This window comes from Corticium candelabrum, chromosome 2 (genome assembly GCF_963422355.1).
Source record: "Corticium candelabrum chromosome 2, ooCorCand1.1, whole genome shotgun sequence".
Lineage (NCBI taxonomy): Eukaryota > Metazoa > Porifera > Homoscleromorpha > Homosclerophorida > Plakinidae > Corticium > Corticium candelabrum.
In genome coordinates this window covers 4408899-4427157 of record NC_085086.1, presented here as the reverse complement: position 1 = coordinate 4427157, position 18259 = coordinate 4408899, and the positions used below count along the sequence as shown (strand labels likewise).

The 18259-nt window shown below is 40.8% G+C and overlaps 2 protein-coding genes across 5 annotated transcripts in view; one reads left to right on the top strand and one right to left on the bottom strand.

Annotated features, from left to right (window-relative positions):
* LOC134176152 (sushi, von Willebrand factor type A, EGF and pentraxin domain-containing protein 1-like) overlaps nt 1-1564 on the bottom strand; it is a 13400-nt gene extending 11836 nt beyond the window's left edge. Inside the window, exons 1-3 of one of the 3 annotated variants that reach the window (XM_062642827.1) lie at nt 1462-1564; nt 991-1083; nt 1-161 (exon numbers count right to left, since the gene is read on the bottom strand). The exon at nt 1-161 is cut by the window's left edge and continues 28 nt beyond it. In XM_062642827.1, the coding sequence (XP_062498811.1) occupies nt 1-161; nt 991-1066 (237 nt within the window). In that variant the 5' untranslated portion in view covers nt 1067-1083; nt 1462-1564. Of the gene's footprint in view, nt 162-990; nt 1084-1289; nt 1399-1461 lie in introns of those variants that run through there. The other 2 variants (XM_062642829.1, XM_062642828.1) reach the window with 2 other exon arrangements.
* A 5240-nt stretch (nt 1565-6804) lies between these two features.
* LOC134198303 (uncharacterized) lies at nt 6805-13568 on the top strand. Of its 2 annotated transcripts, XM_062667670.1 has the most exons (4): nt 6805-7181; nt 11493-11795; nt 11853-12484; nt 13138-13568. In XM_062667670.1, the coding sequence occupies exons 1-4, from the start codon at nt 6887-6889 to the stop codon at nt 13375-13377; spliced, it is 1470 nt and encodes a 489-aa protein (XP_062523654.1). In that variant the 5' UTR covers nt 6805-6886; the 3' UTR covers nt 13378-13568. The 2 variants fall into 2 exon arrangements, with proteins under 2 accessions (XP_062523654.1, XP_062523653.1); XM_062667669.1 differs by having other exon boundaries at nt 11493-12484.
* Nucleotides 13569-18259: the final 4691 nt, after the last annotated feature.

Sequence of the window (18259 nt, the reverse complement as noted above, 5' to 3'; positions counted from 1 at the left end):
CCAGTACAGTACATTGTCTGATGACCGCATGCAAGTAGATCTTGCCATGCCATTAAGGCGATATCCATCATTACAGCCAAATTCCATGACATGATCGACGTCTCTTAAATACTTCTTAAACTTGCCATTTTCCAAATCATAGAAATGAGGACATTTCAGATCTAATCAGCACAATACAACAACAAGTTCAATACATACACAACAGTATATTCAAGTTCATGTAAAGTAAAACAAAGAAAGAAGAACATGCAACTTGCTACAATTATAATTAACAGACAACAGTCATTTAGTCGAGTAATCATGCAGTTCCAGCTACATGTATAACTCGATCCAACTTGGAAACTGCTGGCCTTGACAATGACATACACGTCTTTGGTGTTCAAAAGTTTATAGCAGACATAGTCGTCATCTTGGCAACCTCACAAACTTTTTCAGTGGCCAAGGAGTACGTCTACGACTTGTACATGTACTTGATAAATATCAAATAGTTATACTGATTGCTCTGGCACATAAACAAAATCCCAGGACTTCAAGAGTTGTCACTCACGCAATCTAACTTGTTCTACTCCCTACAGCATAAAAATAAAATTTATTGGGTCCACTATAACTTGAGTGACTACATTTAGTTGTCAAATGACAACTTGACAACCAGTTTTTCAAAGATTGATTTTTATAATTAGTTTAGCTCTTGGGTGTGTGTGTGTGTGTGTGTGTGTGTGTGTGTGTGTGTGTGTGTGTGTGTGTGTGTGTGTGTGTGTGTGTGTGTGTGTGTGTGTGTGTGTGTGTGTGTGTGTGTGTGTGTGTGTGTGTGTGTGTGTGTGTGTGTGTGTGTGTGTGTGTGTGTGTGTGTGTGTGTGTGTGTGTGTGTGTGTGTGTGTGTGTGTGTGTGTGTGTGTGTGTGTGTGTGTGTGTGTGTGTGTGTGTGTGTGTGTGTGTGTGTGTGTGTGTCTTTCTTCCATTCTCATTATCACCAGTCCCCATCACTCTTACCTGATATCTCAGCTGAGAGCACCGCCGACAAGAGAAGACACAACCACAATACACTTCCCGTATACGTATTCTTCATAATCACGGTACACAAACCTAAAAAAGAACACTGACGTCATATTGCATTAGACGTTACGTAAAGTTGGAAATGAACAGTCTGCCCAAACGTCTCTAGACTGTACATACGAACCCTTAACGAACAACCTACGCAGACGGCAGATGCTAATGAGCGCACGTCAGCTCTGATAGCGTACGGTGACACACAGCTGACAACACGTCGCTCAAATGTCCTCCAGAATCACCTCTACAAAGGATCGAAACTCCTAGCGCTACCTAAAGTCCCTGCCACGACTAAGTGTAGGCGAACGGTGTTGATCCGTATAGAAACAGTCGCTCTAGATAGCGAAATCAAACAACGCAAGAACTGAAATACAAATGTAGACTAGCTAGAAGAGTTGGTTGCGCTAAGCTTACCTTAAGCTTACAAGGTACCTTGTACGACGCCACTGGCAGTGAAGAGCAGCTTCGATGTGATAAATCACGACTACACTGTACACTGTAGTCCGTTTCTTACTGAACTGCGTAGGCGGTGTATTACGTCACTCCGTTACGGATAAAGCGGACATGTGTACTGAATTGGCAATTACGTATTATCTAACGCGCGCTAGATCGGTAGAATTCAGATTGACTATTCGATTCAACATTCAGAATGAATCAATTTTGACTTCATATGACCATGCTGAGGATTGAACATTTGGGAATGACGAAAGAATGAGTCCCGTGCACGTGACTGTAGACATGCCCACAACATGGAGGCGAGCTTGTATCGCGTAGCCAAACCCCTCCCCTTTTTTATATCTACCGGCAGGGAAGGGTTTGGTGAAATTGCATACAAGTAGTGGTGCCAGCCTCCACCGACTTCCGGGTGGCAGATAATTAGATTAACGTAAACGTGTAATCAACCCCACCCAAGTTGATTGCTAGTTACAAAGGATGCGGACTGTTGTGCTTTGTGCTTGGAGTCTCTTTCCAGCAAAACGCAAAACAAAGAAAAAGAAACGGCTCTTGCAATGCTCAAGCGATGTAGACATCTTGGCAAGTGTAAATAAACTAAAAGTGTTACGGACATTCTCTTCTGGACCAGCTGACTAGCTAGACAGAAGCAGCTGGATCGAGCCTGTTTGTGATACATTGCCGAACGTAGCTTGCTTCGTTTCATTGGCTAGATCAGCAAATTCAAGGGTTGCGGGAAGAGATCCAGGCGATGGCACGGCAGGTTGAAACAATTAATTACGAAGTGGCTAGAGAGCCGATACCGGTCCCGCAAGCGGAGGACTTGGAGTGCCGGTAATTTGCACGTGACCCATACTCCCGGATTCCTGCTAACGTGCGTACTGAGTTCATTGTCACATTATCGTATTATGTTATGGATGCTGTGATGGAGTGTACGTGCACGCGTTCTTGACCTAGCACCTAGTTTTGAAGTGTTCATTGCGTGACTACCGAAGCCGAGTCTCACGTAATTTGGATACAAAGAACAAGTTTTGGAATGTATTTCACATGGTGCGACAGAGTTGGAAGCTGTGTTGTATGACTGTGATTGTAGTAATAAATCTACTAATTAATCAATTAATTAATTAGTGACTGTGTTGACTGTCTTGACTGTCTAAGCTAAATATATTGGCTTTATTAGCTAGTTAATAATTGATTGCTATGTAGTTGTTGAACTTTACTTTAGAGATTTGTAGTTAGTTAGGTATCCTATATGCATGTGCTGTATAACCGGTTATTTCTGCAATCATGATATTCCTGCGAATTCTGCGAAGAAATCAGATTCATGGAGTGCACAAATAAAATTTGCAAATATTTATGTTTATCTTCGAGTCCCAGGAGTCATGTTGCGACACGTGTACATGCATGTGTACATATGTGTACCAGTAACTGTCTTCCTGGTTGGAATGCAGAAATTTAATTCGCAGCTAAAACTTTTGTCTAGATTCTCAAATTGCAGTAATAACCGGTTATATGGTATATAGTTAGGTAGGTAGGTAGGCAGGTGCATACATAGGTAGGTAGATTATCATTTTAGTTCTTATGTCACTGTGGTTTGAAGAGAGTAAACAGATACTGGTAAAATAGCATTACATGATTCTGTCATCTGCTCTGCCAGATCTTGCTCTTAATATATAGTCAAACAACACTGCATAGCTTGCACATAATACACACACGTGTCTAATTTACATAGCAACGGTTGCCTCTACAACCAGTTTATCTTATTTGCTAGTCTTGTGACAGCTTCGGCAAAACCACCACTTTGATTTGGGTCTTTCTTTAAGACCAATACAACTCATGTGGGACCACAAGAGGCAATGGTCACACAAAATTGATGCTTCCTCATCCAAGTTGTGAAAGCAAACTTGGTAAACATAACTGCAATGTTTACATTTCTGCTTGACAACATCTGTAAGTAGTAGCCAGGCATCATCGGTGAAAAACTTTCGAATTATGTGCAAGTCAACATTGTCATCAAGGACTGCATTAGAGATGTTTTCTTGCTGAACTTCGATGTCTGATTCATTGATCAGCATCTTGGGATTTTGTAGTGCAGCAGCTGCTATATTGTCATCAACAAACCATGCTAACATGACTGCAAAGTATGCAAAAGCACCTCGTGAACAAGGCCGTAATTATAAGCAAGTAAATGGACATGTGAATACCTCTTTTTTTTCAATGATATGTGTAATTTAATGAATGGTTGTACTTTTCCTGACTTTGCTTTCTTCTTAGCCGGTAAACCAATCACAGTCAATTCATGGCCTTTTGGACGGCCACGTTTTCGAAGAATAGGAGGCATTAAAATACCTAGAAACAGTACCAGTTGATTTCCTTTCATCCTTAGCAGTGATATTACAGTATTTCAGTGATTATGTGCATCAGGGGTATGTGCAGAATAGTCACTCAGTAACATTGTTACAGTGAGTAAGGGTATTTGTTCTGTGAGTACTGTACATTGTGTAAGGAACAGTATGATCAAATTCATTGCATTGCCAAATTCAACAGTAGCATGAAGGCAACTAGGAATATAATATTCTCCTTGGACATCTAATTATGCAGGCAAAGCTAGCAGGTATCCCGGGTACGCCTGCTTCATCTTCTCATCCTGAAAGAAGATGCCTTGCAACACGTTATTGTCACTGACGACAACATTCACACTAGCTCCTACAAGCAAAACACCACAACGTACAAAAAATGCAATTTCAAGGAGAGCTGTTCATAACAGCCATGTACCGTATTTGTCTGTCAGTTGCTTTACAGCTGTATTTAAATCGTTTCTTGTCTTTCCTGCTCTCATACCAGTACTGATATTGCTCAAGTCTTTTAGCAGCACTACGTTTCCTGTCATTTCTGCCAGCTTGTTCTGAATCATTTTTTATTTGCTTTTAGTTCTATTAGCTTTTCAGCTTCTTCCTTTGCTTCTAATGGTAGCTTTCTCTGACTGGGCAATGGTTTGAATAGTTCCTGTACAGGTTTATAATATTCAAATAATACTATTTAGTATTAATGCAGCTACCATATTGGTGAATACCGTATTGTCTCTAACATAAACACAGGTCTCCAATACAGTTACGTCTCCAATAAAAGCAAGCTACCGGACCTCATACAAAGAATGAAAGGCACAGTCTCCAATAAAAGCTCGCATCTCGCAAAGTACCTATTACCAGTAGTCAAACGTAATATATTGGATGAAAATAAATGATAGCTAAATTGTATTGCTAGTGTAACCATGTTGAGTTAAACAACATTGAAATTACATAAGGCACAGTTGGGTATCTAATAAAGTCACATCTATCAGGCCCTTTGAAAAATGGTATGTGTTGGTACAGTACATGTACATGTACAAGATGAATTAATTATTCTTACTCTTGATATTTCATGATTATGGCTCTCTTTAATTAAATCTTCGCACAACTAGTGATTGACCATCTTCAGAAGCTCTTAGGGACAATTCAAATGGGCATTCTTTCCTAAAAGTCCTGTTGATGGAAAGCACAAAGAAAAAATACAAAACACAATGAAAATGTAATTGGAAAATTAAATGAAAAACTGTGTTGAGTGCAAATACTAAAGTTATAAAATTTGAGAAATTTGCATTAGCAAAAACTCTGGTATCAATTAATTAAGCTTATGTGCAGTTTGGTGTGTTTGCTTATCCTTTGAAGTTTATTTTTAGTACTGTGTGTACAAGGAATATTTAATTATGGTTTGTTATGGAATTGATCATAAAGCCTACATCTTAGGGAAATCCTGTTGCTCTTTTATGGCTTGCATACTGCACTCAAGTTAGGCAACACTCACAAGTAACGTTTCTTTGCACTTCGGTACAGAAGTAAGAGCATGACAAAATTTTAGGTGTGTTAAATGTAGGAATTGTGGTTGTATAAAATTACAAAAATAATATGTAATATGATATAGAAATATGTTTCAGATTACCGGTTAAATTTTACAAAACAAATCAATCAAAGGTCTGAAATTGTACCCCAACAATTGTTGATATTAATTTTACTGTTGACTAGTTGATATTAAATGTGGTACTTTACAAATTTGCTTAAGAATTGTAGAATATAGAATATCCAAATGCATCTACACTGCCACCCTGATACAAACTAATAGATGAGAGAGAATCTTAGCATTTTTACCCAGCCCATGCCTTGCTATATTTTGAACATGCTTCATTGAAAGACATTTTTGTCTTTAGAAAGTGTGAAGAAAGAAAAAAGACGGTAGAGCAGCAATGATGTATACTGGGTATATTTATGTATTTTCAATAGTGTAGTACAGTACTGTGCAGATGTAACACTACATCAGAGGTTTCACTGATCAACTATTTATATATATCATAACAGTATTTGCCAAGCGTAGTTAATTACTGTTTCTTTTACATTTGTTCTTTTTATCTGAGACTACTGTATGTACAGTATTTTAGCCTGGGGCCACAATTTGAGCCATCACCATGCAAAAGTGTAGGTCCTTGGATTCCTAAACAATTGCTAACGCACAAGCTGCACTTACGATGTACCGCTTTCCTTCACCACGGGCAGCGATTTTTTCCCCTCCGTGAATGCAGCTATACGTCACCTCGTAATATGTGATTGCTTCAGAAAGGGGACGATTGATTCGCTTCCGGGCAGCCTCAACACTTCTCGAGTCTCTCCGCCATAATTTTGTGTATGTTGATGACTCATACGCCGACAATCGCTCTTATAGGTCGGCGAATGACTTGAATCTTTTCCCAACAGAAAATGCGGAATCAGTCGGACTTCCCGCCATTCGTCGCTACTAATGAGCATGACATCATCGATCACGTGCAAATTACCGGCACTCCAAGTCCTCCGCTTGCGGGACCGGTACCGGCTCTCTAGCCACTTCGAATTAATTATGCAGAGGCTAGCGTGCACTTTGCGTGAATTCGTAGCTAACTAAACGCCCTATACCAAGAACAAAACCATACTATCGTCAAGTCTCCATTGATTGTTGTAAGCCTTCCAACAAGTGCTTTCTCGTCGACAAGAGAGAGAAGAATGTTTTCAGTAATTATCACCTGTCAGCGTAACCTTCATCTAATTACTAGTTGGAAAGACGTGGGCGTATGCTTGGCACCACTGCTTGTGTGCAATTTCACCAAACACTTCCCCGCCGGTAGATATTAAAAAGGGGAGGGGTTTGGCTACGCGAGACTAGTACTATACAGCACCTTCTTTCTTATTTCCCTACTAATTAAACGCCTACGTCATAACCCCCACGTGAATTTTTTGCGTGCGTGTTGCAGAGTCAGCATTTCGTCTCCCCTATTTATTTCCTAATCTACGCTGTCCCGCATTCTTTACTAGAAGACTACGAAATGGACTCGACGACCGACGAACGCTCTGCTAGCGACGACGCTGCCCCTGCAGCTGCAGCCCCAGCGCCGGCGCCGGAGTGCGAGAAGATCGTGCTGAGCAGCGAAGCCGAGCAGGACACTTATCCGTTCGACAGTGCTGCAGAATGTTGGTCGATGGTGAGCCTCAAAGCCCCTGTGTACGAACCGAGCGAGCGAGCAAGCATCGACCTCGTGGCCGTTGTCGACAAGAGCGGTAGTATGTCGGGGGAGAAAATTTCTCTCGTGAGGGAGACGCTTCATTTCGTCGTTGATCAATGTGAGTCATGATAAATAGACGATTGCATGGTAAAGAAGGCCTCGTGATAGAGTTCGGCACTGTACAGTGTTGGCCGTGGCAACTGTGCGTGCCTGCACTTGCATATGGGCCTACAACGTTGTTACCTTGTAATTAGAGAACCAGAGTGGGGCATATCGCCATGAACAAGTTTGCCAAGTGTCATTACGTAGTAGTGGCTAGCTAGAAGGGTTGGATGGTGTTCATTGAATTGTTTGTTGGCACATGGCTGCAGCCATACCATGATACACCCCACAGGAAGTGATACCCAGAGCTAGTCACGTGACTAATTATTGGCGTGGTGGGTATGGAATGTAATCACGTGAATGAATGAATTGGGGAATTGATAGTGGTAGTGGTTTGTTACTAAGTCTTTTATCTCCAGAAGTTCCGTATGTTTGACAGTGGTCTATTGTTTCTCTAATTAGCTAAGTCCCAAACCTTGACCATGTGTGTCAAGTGGCTGTTGCAGGACGATTTGATGACAAGGACCTATTTGAGGTGGGGTGATGGCCACGTAGCTACACTGCTAACTAGAAGACTCCGAAAAGTGTCTCATACGTAACTCACGCCATCCACAACGAGAAACCAGCACAATGATATGAAGATTGAAGTAAATTATGATACTACACTGTCTGGAACATATTTGCCTAGCCTACTATGTTGGCATGCCAGGCAAAATGCAGATATTGTTGAGTACCCTAGACACTACCAGAGGACGAGAATTCTAAACAACCAGTGGTATCAAGAGATTTACATCTTAGCAGCACTAAGAGAGCCCTAACTACTAGTTTTTACTAGTAGGTGTTTATTTCTTAGCAAAATGCAGGGGAGGCTCAAAAGTTTGGCTCCAGCATCATGCCGTGATTTCAAGCCTCAATAAATTATCTTGCAAGTATCTGAAATCATCACCAAGTGATGCCACAACGGCATGCTATAATGCTTACATACTTCGAAAAAATTGTGAATACTTTGAAAACGATGAATCACAAGCAATAGCAACCACGTGAAAATCACGAACTTCCGGTCACTAAGCGCCGTGTTCCTCGTCCTATTCTGTGTGCTAGAAGAGAAGAGTCATGCTTGAACTCTTTTAAACGATCAATGAAGGAATATGCTACTGTAGGGTTATCAACACTGCGTTGCTGGCCTGGGACTTTCCGTGGACGAAATGGACAAAGGAAGGCACTAAGGTCACCACAGCGACAAATCACCTCAACTTACGCTGTCTTCCCAGGAAGGCAAGCTGTCTGACACACCCTGTAGTCAAATTGACACCTCTAGGCTTCCTCACTACCAAGAACAGCAATTGACGAATAAAGGCTCTACTGAGTACGTTCATTACCCATGAAGTAGGCGGCTTCGCCGGGTACTTATATAACGGAACAGGGCATTATAGACGATAGGGCTTATCCAGGTCTTCATTGGAAGATAGTGCGAGAGGTGTTTCCATAGACTGTACAAGCTAGTCTCATCTTGAAAATTTTTATAGTTAATTTTGATTAGGATTGATCACTTTCCAGTTAGGATGTACAAAGCATCCATCCAGATTTCCCCAAGTAGAATTTGCCATCTTCCAGATAAAACACCCTTGAATGTTTTATTCTCATGTGACAAACATTTTCGTTCTACCTGAATACGATATTCTAGGATGTTTTAAACTCCCCCCAGATAAACTATCATAGGATGTTTTATGCTCTCATTTAATTGATATTGCTAAATTGAACAGTGTTAAGTTAGCTATTATTCAGAGCATTTATTCTAGGTTTAACGTTAAGAGTAAGGTTAGAGTCAGGGTTAGGGTTAGGGTTAGCATTAGCATTGAACGTAGGGTTAGGACTAAAATTGTTCTGAGTGGATATTAATATTCTAATGTATTGCATCTTACTGTATATACCCTAGATATTTGCTACTAAGATCTTGTATTCTTTACAGTTAAAGACATTCTAGGATATTTTACTCTTGGAGACCTGGAGCCTGCATGCAACAAATAGAATATGCACTAGGATATTGTGTCTACCCTTACTTATTTTTAATTAATTATCCTAGGAGAAGAAGAGACTAAATTGTGCTAAATATATAGGTTAGGATAAAGCAGTTAACCAGTGAGATAAAATGCACTAGCATAAATTATTTGCACCTTGGATAAATATACTAGAGTTATGGTCGATATTCTGTGACACCGAGTACGTGGGTTGAACATTTACGGAGTTGTGACGGTTGGCAACATGCCGATTGAGTCAACCACGAGTTACCGTGTCACGGATATAATATGGGTGTGCAGGAGCAAAATCGAAAGTCATCTTACTCTTCTCAGCACAAAGCTAAAAGCAGAGCTGACTCTCAAATGGGGACCATGATTTGGATTAATTCTTGAACTTAATCAGTTGTTCCTCTATTAAAGTTCTGTCATCCTCTATATTATTAAAATTCATTTGCACATTTTTTAGTAATGCTGTCTGCAAACAAACAGACAAATGAATGTCAATAAACATAACCTTCTGGTGAAGATAATTAACACTGACATTGATGTAGTTTACTGCACATGACATTTTCAAGCTACACTAGGGTGTTCGCCTTAGCAAGACGTTTGTTTGGATAGGTGCTTAACTTAATCAGACTTTAACAAGCGCAGTTTTGCTGTTTAACCATCTCAGGCTGTTAATCGGATGGGCTCCTTTCGGACATTGACGATACCTAATAAGAAGTGGTTTGCTCCTCAATACACGCTATAGTTTCATCATGAAATATTTATAGTGAATTTTGACCGAAATTGATTGCTATCAGCTGGTTTCAGGTAGTATGATAGTAAACATATTCAGTTTTAAAACACACCCTTGTCTGCATGCCTGGCAACTTTCTGAATCTGTGTGGTGCACTCTTTGAGTTAATGGCAAACACTTACTTGTGTTTGTCGAACCACTTTTATTAAAATAAATAAATAATATGTTTGACTTGCACTAAGTATCATTCTACACGGTGTTCTATCCTAACAACCGAATGGGTGCCTACAAGAAAAGCTACCTATGAAGCTTTGAAGCATTGTTGTACTTCCTGTAGAATGGTAGCTTATTTCGCCCCAGGAATGTCAAGCAAAGCAATTTTGGCATTACTAAGTCATTATAGCACATGCTATATCCCACATATGGTTACTACCAAACACGGCAGTCAGCATACTGCTTTGACAACTGAAAACTGGTCAATTGAGTTTGTTACTGGTTCTATACAAGCTAGTGTTGTCATGAAAATATTGATAATGCATTTTGATCTGAATTTTTGACTAAAGTGAATATTGGCAAGTACATTGTGGCCACCAGCCCTTCTTCATTAAAGTAAATTGTGATTTTAACTGCAATGCGGTAGCATGCAATGCATACGTTGTGCTCTTAGTAGGTACTATGTGGGTCCTAATTAAGGTACAGGACAAGTTTGTGTATGTAATATTAAATTGTTGCTTTCTTGGGCTCTACCTCTGCTTGATTCAGATTATCCATGGGTAGAAGTACCAGTTGTTGTACGATACTAATGAACTCGAAGAATAAGATGGCAATATGAAAATTATTGCAACACAATTAATGAGCCAATTGGCTGGTGGTATAGTCGTAAGAAGGTTTTCTGAGTCTGTCTGTTCATTTGTTTGCTTGCTTATTTTGTGTACATTATAATACCATGAAAGAACTTATTTATGGGGGAGATTAGTTCATGTGATTTGTGCTGTCTCCTTCAACTGCATGGTTTGGTTTGCACAAAAGTGGTCGCTAATGAAGCAGTCTGGCATAAATGCACAAGTACAGTTTGGACAGGTTGTTACATATCCAGAAACTGCACAATTTTAGGCTCACACAAATAATTACGTTTACGGTATCTCAGTTTTTGTACAAGAAGGTCCTGGACACAGAGCTCTATGTTTCTAAAACCTGCAAACTAATTCTTTTACTATCACTATTTCTGTCTGTATAATTACAGCATCTTTTGAGCCAATTCTAATTTCTTTGCAGAACATTTTCTAGTACTCTTGCTATCATGGTGGTCACTAGGTGTATATAAATGATATAACATGTCGTGTGGTAGTTATGATCTGCTGAAGTTTTGTCTGCGATGCTGTTATGAGTTTGCAGAATATGTACAAATTTGGCTTTAAAATGTTTTCTTGAAAATGAGCTTGACATATTGGAGCAGACACACAGCTTTGACAGTAATTTCATGCATAGTTACACTTGGATTTGAAAGACAGATTTGTGTTTGTGATATGGAATTGGTGTGAACTGACAGTCTGTATTTATGACTTGATAGTGAAGGACACCGATCGCCTTGGCATTGTGTCATATGACACTAAAGTGTATGATGATTTACGTCTCAAGGTCATGAATCAAAGAGGGAAGTCTCAAGCTCATGCAGTTATTGACAAACTTAAAGAAGGGTCTTCAACTAATCTCAGTGGTGGGCTAGAAAGAGGTTTAGAATACATTGAACAACTTGGCACAAACAAGAAAGACGTTTCGTCGGTTCTTCTAATGACGGATGGAATGGCTAATCAGGGAGTCACTGCGCAACCTGATATTCTGAGGAGAATGACAAGGGCAGGAAGGAGACAAGGTGAAGGGTCAGGTGGAATATTGGCTGGTGTTCAGAGAGGCATTTCTCGTCTTCTAGGTAGTGAAGAAAACGCCAGCTCAGCTAGAAATGCTGAAGAAGTTGCTGCTATTGTCCATACCTTTGGCTTTGGCTCTGATCACTTAGCTAGCCTTTTGGAAGCAATCAGTGAGAAAGGACAAGGCATGTACTACTTTATCGATAACAACGAGAAGATTCCAGAAGCCTTTGCTGATTGTCTTGGAGGACTGCTTAGTACAGTTGGTCAGAATGTAACGTTGACAATTGCTACTAAAAATGGAACTCATATTACCAAAGTGCACCACCGCCGAGCAGGAGCACTGACTGATTCTTCAACCAAGTGTGAAGTCAAAATTGGAGATGTGCAATCTGAAGAACAACGTGATATTGTCATTCAGTTGCAACTGCCTCAGTTGCAAGCTCCTCAACCAGAACCAGAAGTTGTCCTTGAAGCAGAGTTGTCATATTTCAATGCTATAACAAGCATGATGGAGAAAGATACAACTAGTATCTGTGTAAGGAGACCAGCTGATGTTCCTGCTGGATCTTTGCAGTCCAAGCCTACAATTGACCTACAGCGGAACCGAGTTATAGCCGCTGAGGCCATGAAACGTGCCACCGAATTGGCTGATGGCAACAAGTTAGAAGAAGCTAGAGCAGTCATTGCCAAGGTAGGCTGTAGGTTGTTTGAACTAATGTTGTTGTTTGTTTGTTTTGTGGTTTGTGCATGTGTGCATGTTACTGTATTTTGTGTGTGTGTGTGTGTGTGTGTGTGCATGGGTATGTTTGTCTGTTTGTTTGTTGTTTGTTTGTTTGTTTTGTGTGTGTGTCATACAGTGTGTGTGTGTGTGTGTGTGTGTGTGTGTGTGTGTGTGTGTGTGTCAGGAATTAGATGTGACACATGCAGTCGTTTGTTCCATGAGAAAGTGACTTATGATTTAGTTTGCATGTATTTTAATAGTTTACGATCAAGTGACTATTTCGTACATCCCTTAACCATTTGTCATGTGGATGGGCAGTTGGTGGTCGTGTGTGGACGTGAAGGCACACTTGCTATCATAATATGTCAAACACATGCAGTACCAATAGAGTACAGTAACTTGTGTTTTCTGGATACGAAACTGGTTTATCATTGCACTTATGCCAATTGCTTGTACAGTAGTATTATAATAGTATACAGCATTTATTCCTACAAGTAGAATCGCATTGCACCGTTGTGAAGTTAAGTTTCTAATTTGTAATAAATATAAAAAGAAACCTACTAATACAGTGAGTTGCTTTAGTTATTTCTTTCGAGATTTTTTATGAAACTCTGTTGTTGTAGGCAACTGCTGTGATCACTGATTCTTGTACGAAAGATGAAAGTCAAAGTCAGTATCTACTTGCTGATCTAAACAAGAGTCGTGAACAGCTCAGTAGCCATCATGCATATCGTGCTGGTGGTAATTTCATGTACATGCAAGCTCAGTCTCATGCAGTGCAACGTAGTAGTGCGGCAGACAATGAATCATACAGCACACCTCGCAAAATGGGGATGAAGAGTTTGGTTTCTAAGAAAAAGTGACCGATGTTGCATTGATTGCGAACAGATTGTGTAGTTTATTGTAGTTGTTGAGCTGAACTGCTGTCATTGTGGCACTTTGTTAGCATTGCATGCGTGTTGACACAGCTGGAGATCCTGATTAGCCATTACTTTGTTTAGTTCGCGTGTGTAATCAGTCTCAAAATATCATAGTATACTGTACTGACACTACATGTACTGTCAACTGTACACTAGTCAATTAAGTTGCATTTGCATTGACCAGTTGCTGCTAGATACCAGTACAGTCTTTACTAGTAGTCACTTTCCCTTATAATGAAGAAGCACTAAAGTACTAGCTTAGCTGTAGGTTACCCGCACCGGGCTAATTATTTTTTGGACGCGGTTGGACATAGAGCCGGAGCGAAGGTGCTGTGGTGTACGAGGCTAGCGGCGCGACCTTTGATTCTCAGTAGTTAGACGTAGTGGACATGTTACAACCGCGATTTTGACATAAGCGAAGTGCTGTCTTTCTGCGCACCTTTCGAGCAGTAACGTGCACCGTTTATTCAAAGGAGGCCTCAGTTTTGAACGTCGTCTGCTGAACGTTGTTTTCTCGACACAAATCGACTTCAAATAAATTCGACCGCAGGTTAAGTGATTTATAATTGCTATTCTCTGCGGTTATACAATTTCTAATTTTCGTGAAATGTTTTTGAGTGCACATTAGTAACTGGATTGTGCGTTGATCGATATTTGCACTGTTGTATCCACTACGTACATCAAATTGTGTACTATGTATTGCAGATTTATTTCCGGTGTGCAATTGAATAATATGGAATTAATAGTAGGGTACATGCATGCAACTAGAAAAGTGCAAAGTACTCAGGCGATTCAATTCTATTTCAAAAACTACTACAAAATATTTATTAACAGATAAACACTATACCATTTAAAGGAGCATAGGATATGTGTGTGTATACACAATATTTAGTAAATTAAGTTAATTAAGTTACGTTAAGGTAGCTACTCTTATTTAAGTTGATGGTATCACTCGTGTTGTTGACACTTGTGGGTACCTGGGATACGACCTTTAGCCAATTGGCATTTTATTTCAAACAACATACCATGGCATTGGTCGTTATATGGTTGGTTACATGAATGACAGTGTATACTGTGGTGTGTGTGTATGTGTGTGTGTGTGTGTGTGTGTGTGTGTGTGTGTGTGTGTGTGTGTGTGCGTGTGTGTGTGTGTGTGTGTGTGTGTGCGTGTGTGTGTGTGTGTGTGTGCGCACGCGTGTGTCTGTCTGTCTGTCTGTGTCTGTGTCTGTGTGTCTGTCCGTGTGTGTGTGTGTGTGTGTGTGTGTGTGTGTGTGTGTGTGCGTGCGTGTGTGTGTGTGGGAGTCCTCTCACTGAACCCTCCAAGAGGGCACCCCACGGGACCTTGTATTTCCAGTAGTTCCCTGGGCATGCTAACTTCAGCCTTGTCAAGCTGAGGATGGTGTGAGGTTAGGATGTGCTAGCCCAGCAAGCTGGTCATCTGACTGTGTATTTGCTACTACTCGCAGAATAGAGCGCGTTCCCCTGCATGTGGACAGAAATAGGGATGACGCTGAGAAAAGAGCCAGTGATGTCAGGAATAGGACTGGGCTCCGAAGATCTAGAGGCAACTCGGGGATCAAGGAGTTGTGTGCACGGGAAGGGGTTGCCATGAAATCTCCGACTAATCATGGCAATTCAACAACTAGTCGGAAGTTAGCACATCTTACACTAATGTCAACTAATGGTCAACCAATTCACTGTCCAGTTGCCAGCTGTCAAAGTGAGTTATCATCAGTCAACTCTGTGAGAAACCATCTAAGACGTTTACACAACTCTCTAAATATTGCTGCGAAAAACTCCATGCCAACTTCATTACATGGCAAATGTAGTTCATGTCTCTCGATTTTGTCACAAGCGGAAGAATGTCACAAGCGAGTTCTGGAAGAGAAATAAAATTTTAACGATTGGTCTATGGAATGTTAGGACATTACAGGGTATAGCTCGACCCAACCTTCTTGCCCAAGAATTAGCAGCAGCTCAAATTCCTTGCTATCACTGAAACTCACCTGCCTGGTTCCGGCTATATGGAGTTGGATGACCAGTCTGGTTACAATCTGCATTTTTCTGGAACGACTTGCGTAGCTGCAAGAGGTGTTGGTTTGATTATGCAACGTGATGTCGTGAAATCAGTGAAGTGTTTTGACCCAATCTCCAATAGCGTTATTCGAGTGGATCTCGTGACAGAAAGAGGTGTTTTGAGTGTTGTGGTTGGATATACACCAACTGAACAGAGTGAGGATGAAGAGAAAGATTTGTATTACCAGCAGCTAGATTTGGCAATGCAAAAGACCGGATCTTTGGTGATTATTTTGGGGGTTCAATGCTAGAATTGGACAGAAGCGATCCCCACTAACAGGCAACTTTGGGTTAACTAAAACAACCATGACAATGGAATGAGACTGCTGGACTTTCCTGATGCTTATGAGCTGGTAGTTACGAACACTCTTTCAGCACAAACACGTTCATACTGCCACTTGGTATCCTCCCAGTGGCTGTTTGCAGCCAACCGTGAAAGATTTCGTTTTGGTCAAGCATCGTATGAGGTCCATGGTTCATGACACCAGAGTATAAGGAGGCCCTGATTTTGAAAGTGATCACAAATTAGTCGTTAGTAAGCTGGTATTGAAACTGCAAAAGCCAAAGGTCACGAAACAAGCAAACAGTCTAAGGAGAGATGTCCGAGGAGACCCAAAAGCCCTAGGTGAATACAGGGCTAGTATAACTGCCAAGTTCTTGCAAACATCTAGTGACACTGTCAAAGATAACTGGTATGAATTTCGCAAAGCAGTTATGGATTCAGCAAAAGAACATCTTGTAGCACCAAGAAGGGCAAAGAACAGTTGGATTTCAGAGCAAACTTTAGAGCTGATTGATAAGAAGCGTGATGCTCACATCCATTGGATGCAATCTCAGGATAAACAAGAAATACGTGCTAAATATACTGAACTGCAAAGAATAGTGAAAACTGCTGTAAGAAAGGACAAACAGGAATGACTAGATCGGGAAATGAGAAATTTGGAAAGTGATTGTAAGCAACACAAGCATGGCGAGTTCTTTAGGAAACTCAGGAAGTTTGATAAGGTGTCGGTGCAGCCTCCTGATGTGATCTTAGATGAACAAGGATACAAATTGTTGACAACTGAAGATCAATTAGCTCGTTGGCAACACCACTTTCAGTCAGTGTTGAACGTGACCCGTGCAGCGACCTTGGACACTGGGGTTTCTCCTTGTTCAGTTGCTGGCAGTGCGCTCAATGATAAGGAAATTATAGAAGCCATTGGAAAGTTGAAGAATGGTAAGGCAACTGGTCAGGACGGAATAGCAGCAGAGTTTCTCAAAGCTAGACCACCTGAACTTGTCGACTGGCTAATTGAGATTATTTAAATGATCTGGAAGACTGGTAAAGTACCTCAAGAATGGAAAGATTCAGTTCTGATTCCATTATTCAAAAAGAAGGATCATCTGGTATGTGATAACTATCGTGGGATATCATTGCTCAGTATTCCTGGGAAAGTCCTTGCCAATGTTCTGTTAGGTTGGCTGAAACCAGTGATAGAACCTTCTCTTTTTTAGAAGAGCAATGCGGTTTTTGTCCTCAGAGGGGAACAATTGACCAGATTTGGGTACTTCAACAAGTCATTGAGAAGGCTGTAGAGCACAGATCCAAGTTACATATTTGTTTTGTTGACCTCTCAAAAGCGTTTGACTCTGTACCAAGACATGCTCTCACCAAAATTCTCAAACATTCTGGCACAGAAGATGAAGTGGTTAGATTGATTATTGAACTGCACGATGGTACAGGCTGTGTTATGCGAAATAGGGGGAAATCTCTTCAAGGTTTGAAGTAACCACAGGTGTCCGTCAAGGGTGTGTGATGTCTCCAGTTTTGTTCAATCTGTTTGTGGACAGAGTTAAGTTTGAGGGTGGTGGCATTGAGATTGCTTACAGAACAGATGGTGGCCTGTTCATGAATTATCGTGTAAAACCTGATGGGACACATAAGATCAGAGCTCCTATGTATGCCGATGATTTGGCCCTACTAGGTACGTCAAGTAGTGAGTGGCAGCAGATGGTGAATGCTTTCCATGATACATGTATGAAATGGGGTATGCGGATCAACACTGACAGAACTAAAATCCTGAGTATTAGTGCTGACGAAGCAAACATCTCGATTGCTGGTCATGTTCTAGAGAATGTTTCTGAATTCTGCTATTTGGGCAGCATTGTGACTAATTGTAAGTCAGGGGATTGTCACTTAGAGGTTGTTGAACGTATTCGGAAAGCTAGCAGGACATTCTGTTCTAGGAAACGTAGAGTGTTCACAAACTGAGGATTTAGCAAGAACACAAAACTGAGTCTTCAGGTCACTAGTGGTGCCAGTTTTACTATGTAATATGGTTGTGAGACTTGGGCAATCACTCAAGTAGATATTCGAAGACTGAACACTTTCCATATGCGCTGTATTAGATCTATCTTGGGTGTATCAAGACTGAACAAGATAAGAAATTCCTTCAATTTGAAATCTGCCAAGGAAGAACCAATTGAACGTCTCTCGTCCACAAAAGTTGTTGCTGAGAAGCAAGTTGCATAGTGTGAAATGCCCTCAGCATGGTCCAAAGAACAGGTGGATTGATACCATTCAACGAGACCTGGTGTCATTGAATATTGACCCGTTACAAGCCAATGACCGCTTTTCTTGGCAAAAACTTCTGCGATGCCGAAGCCCATAGTGGGTATGGCGGAATTCCAGGTTCCAGGTGTGTGTATTTGTATAGATATCAACATTTATATTTGTTATTGTGCCAATACACAGCAAAGTTTTCCT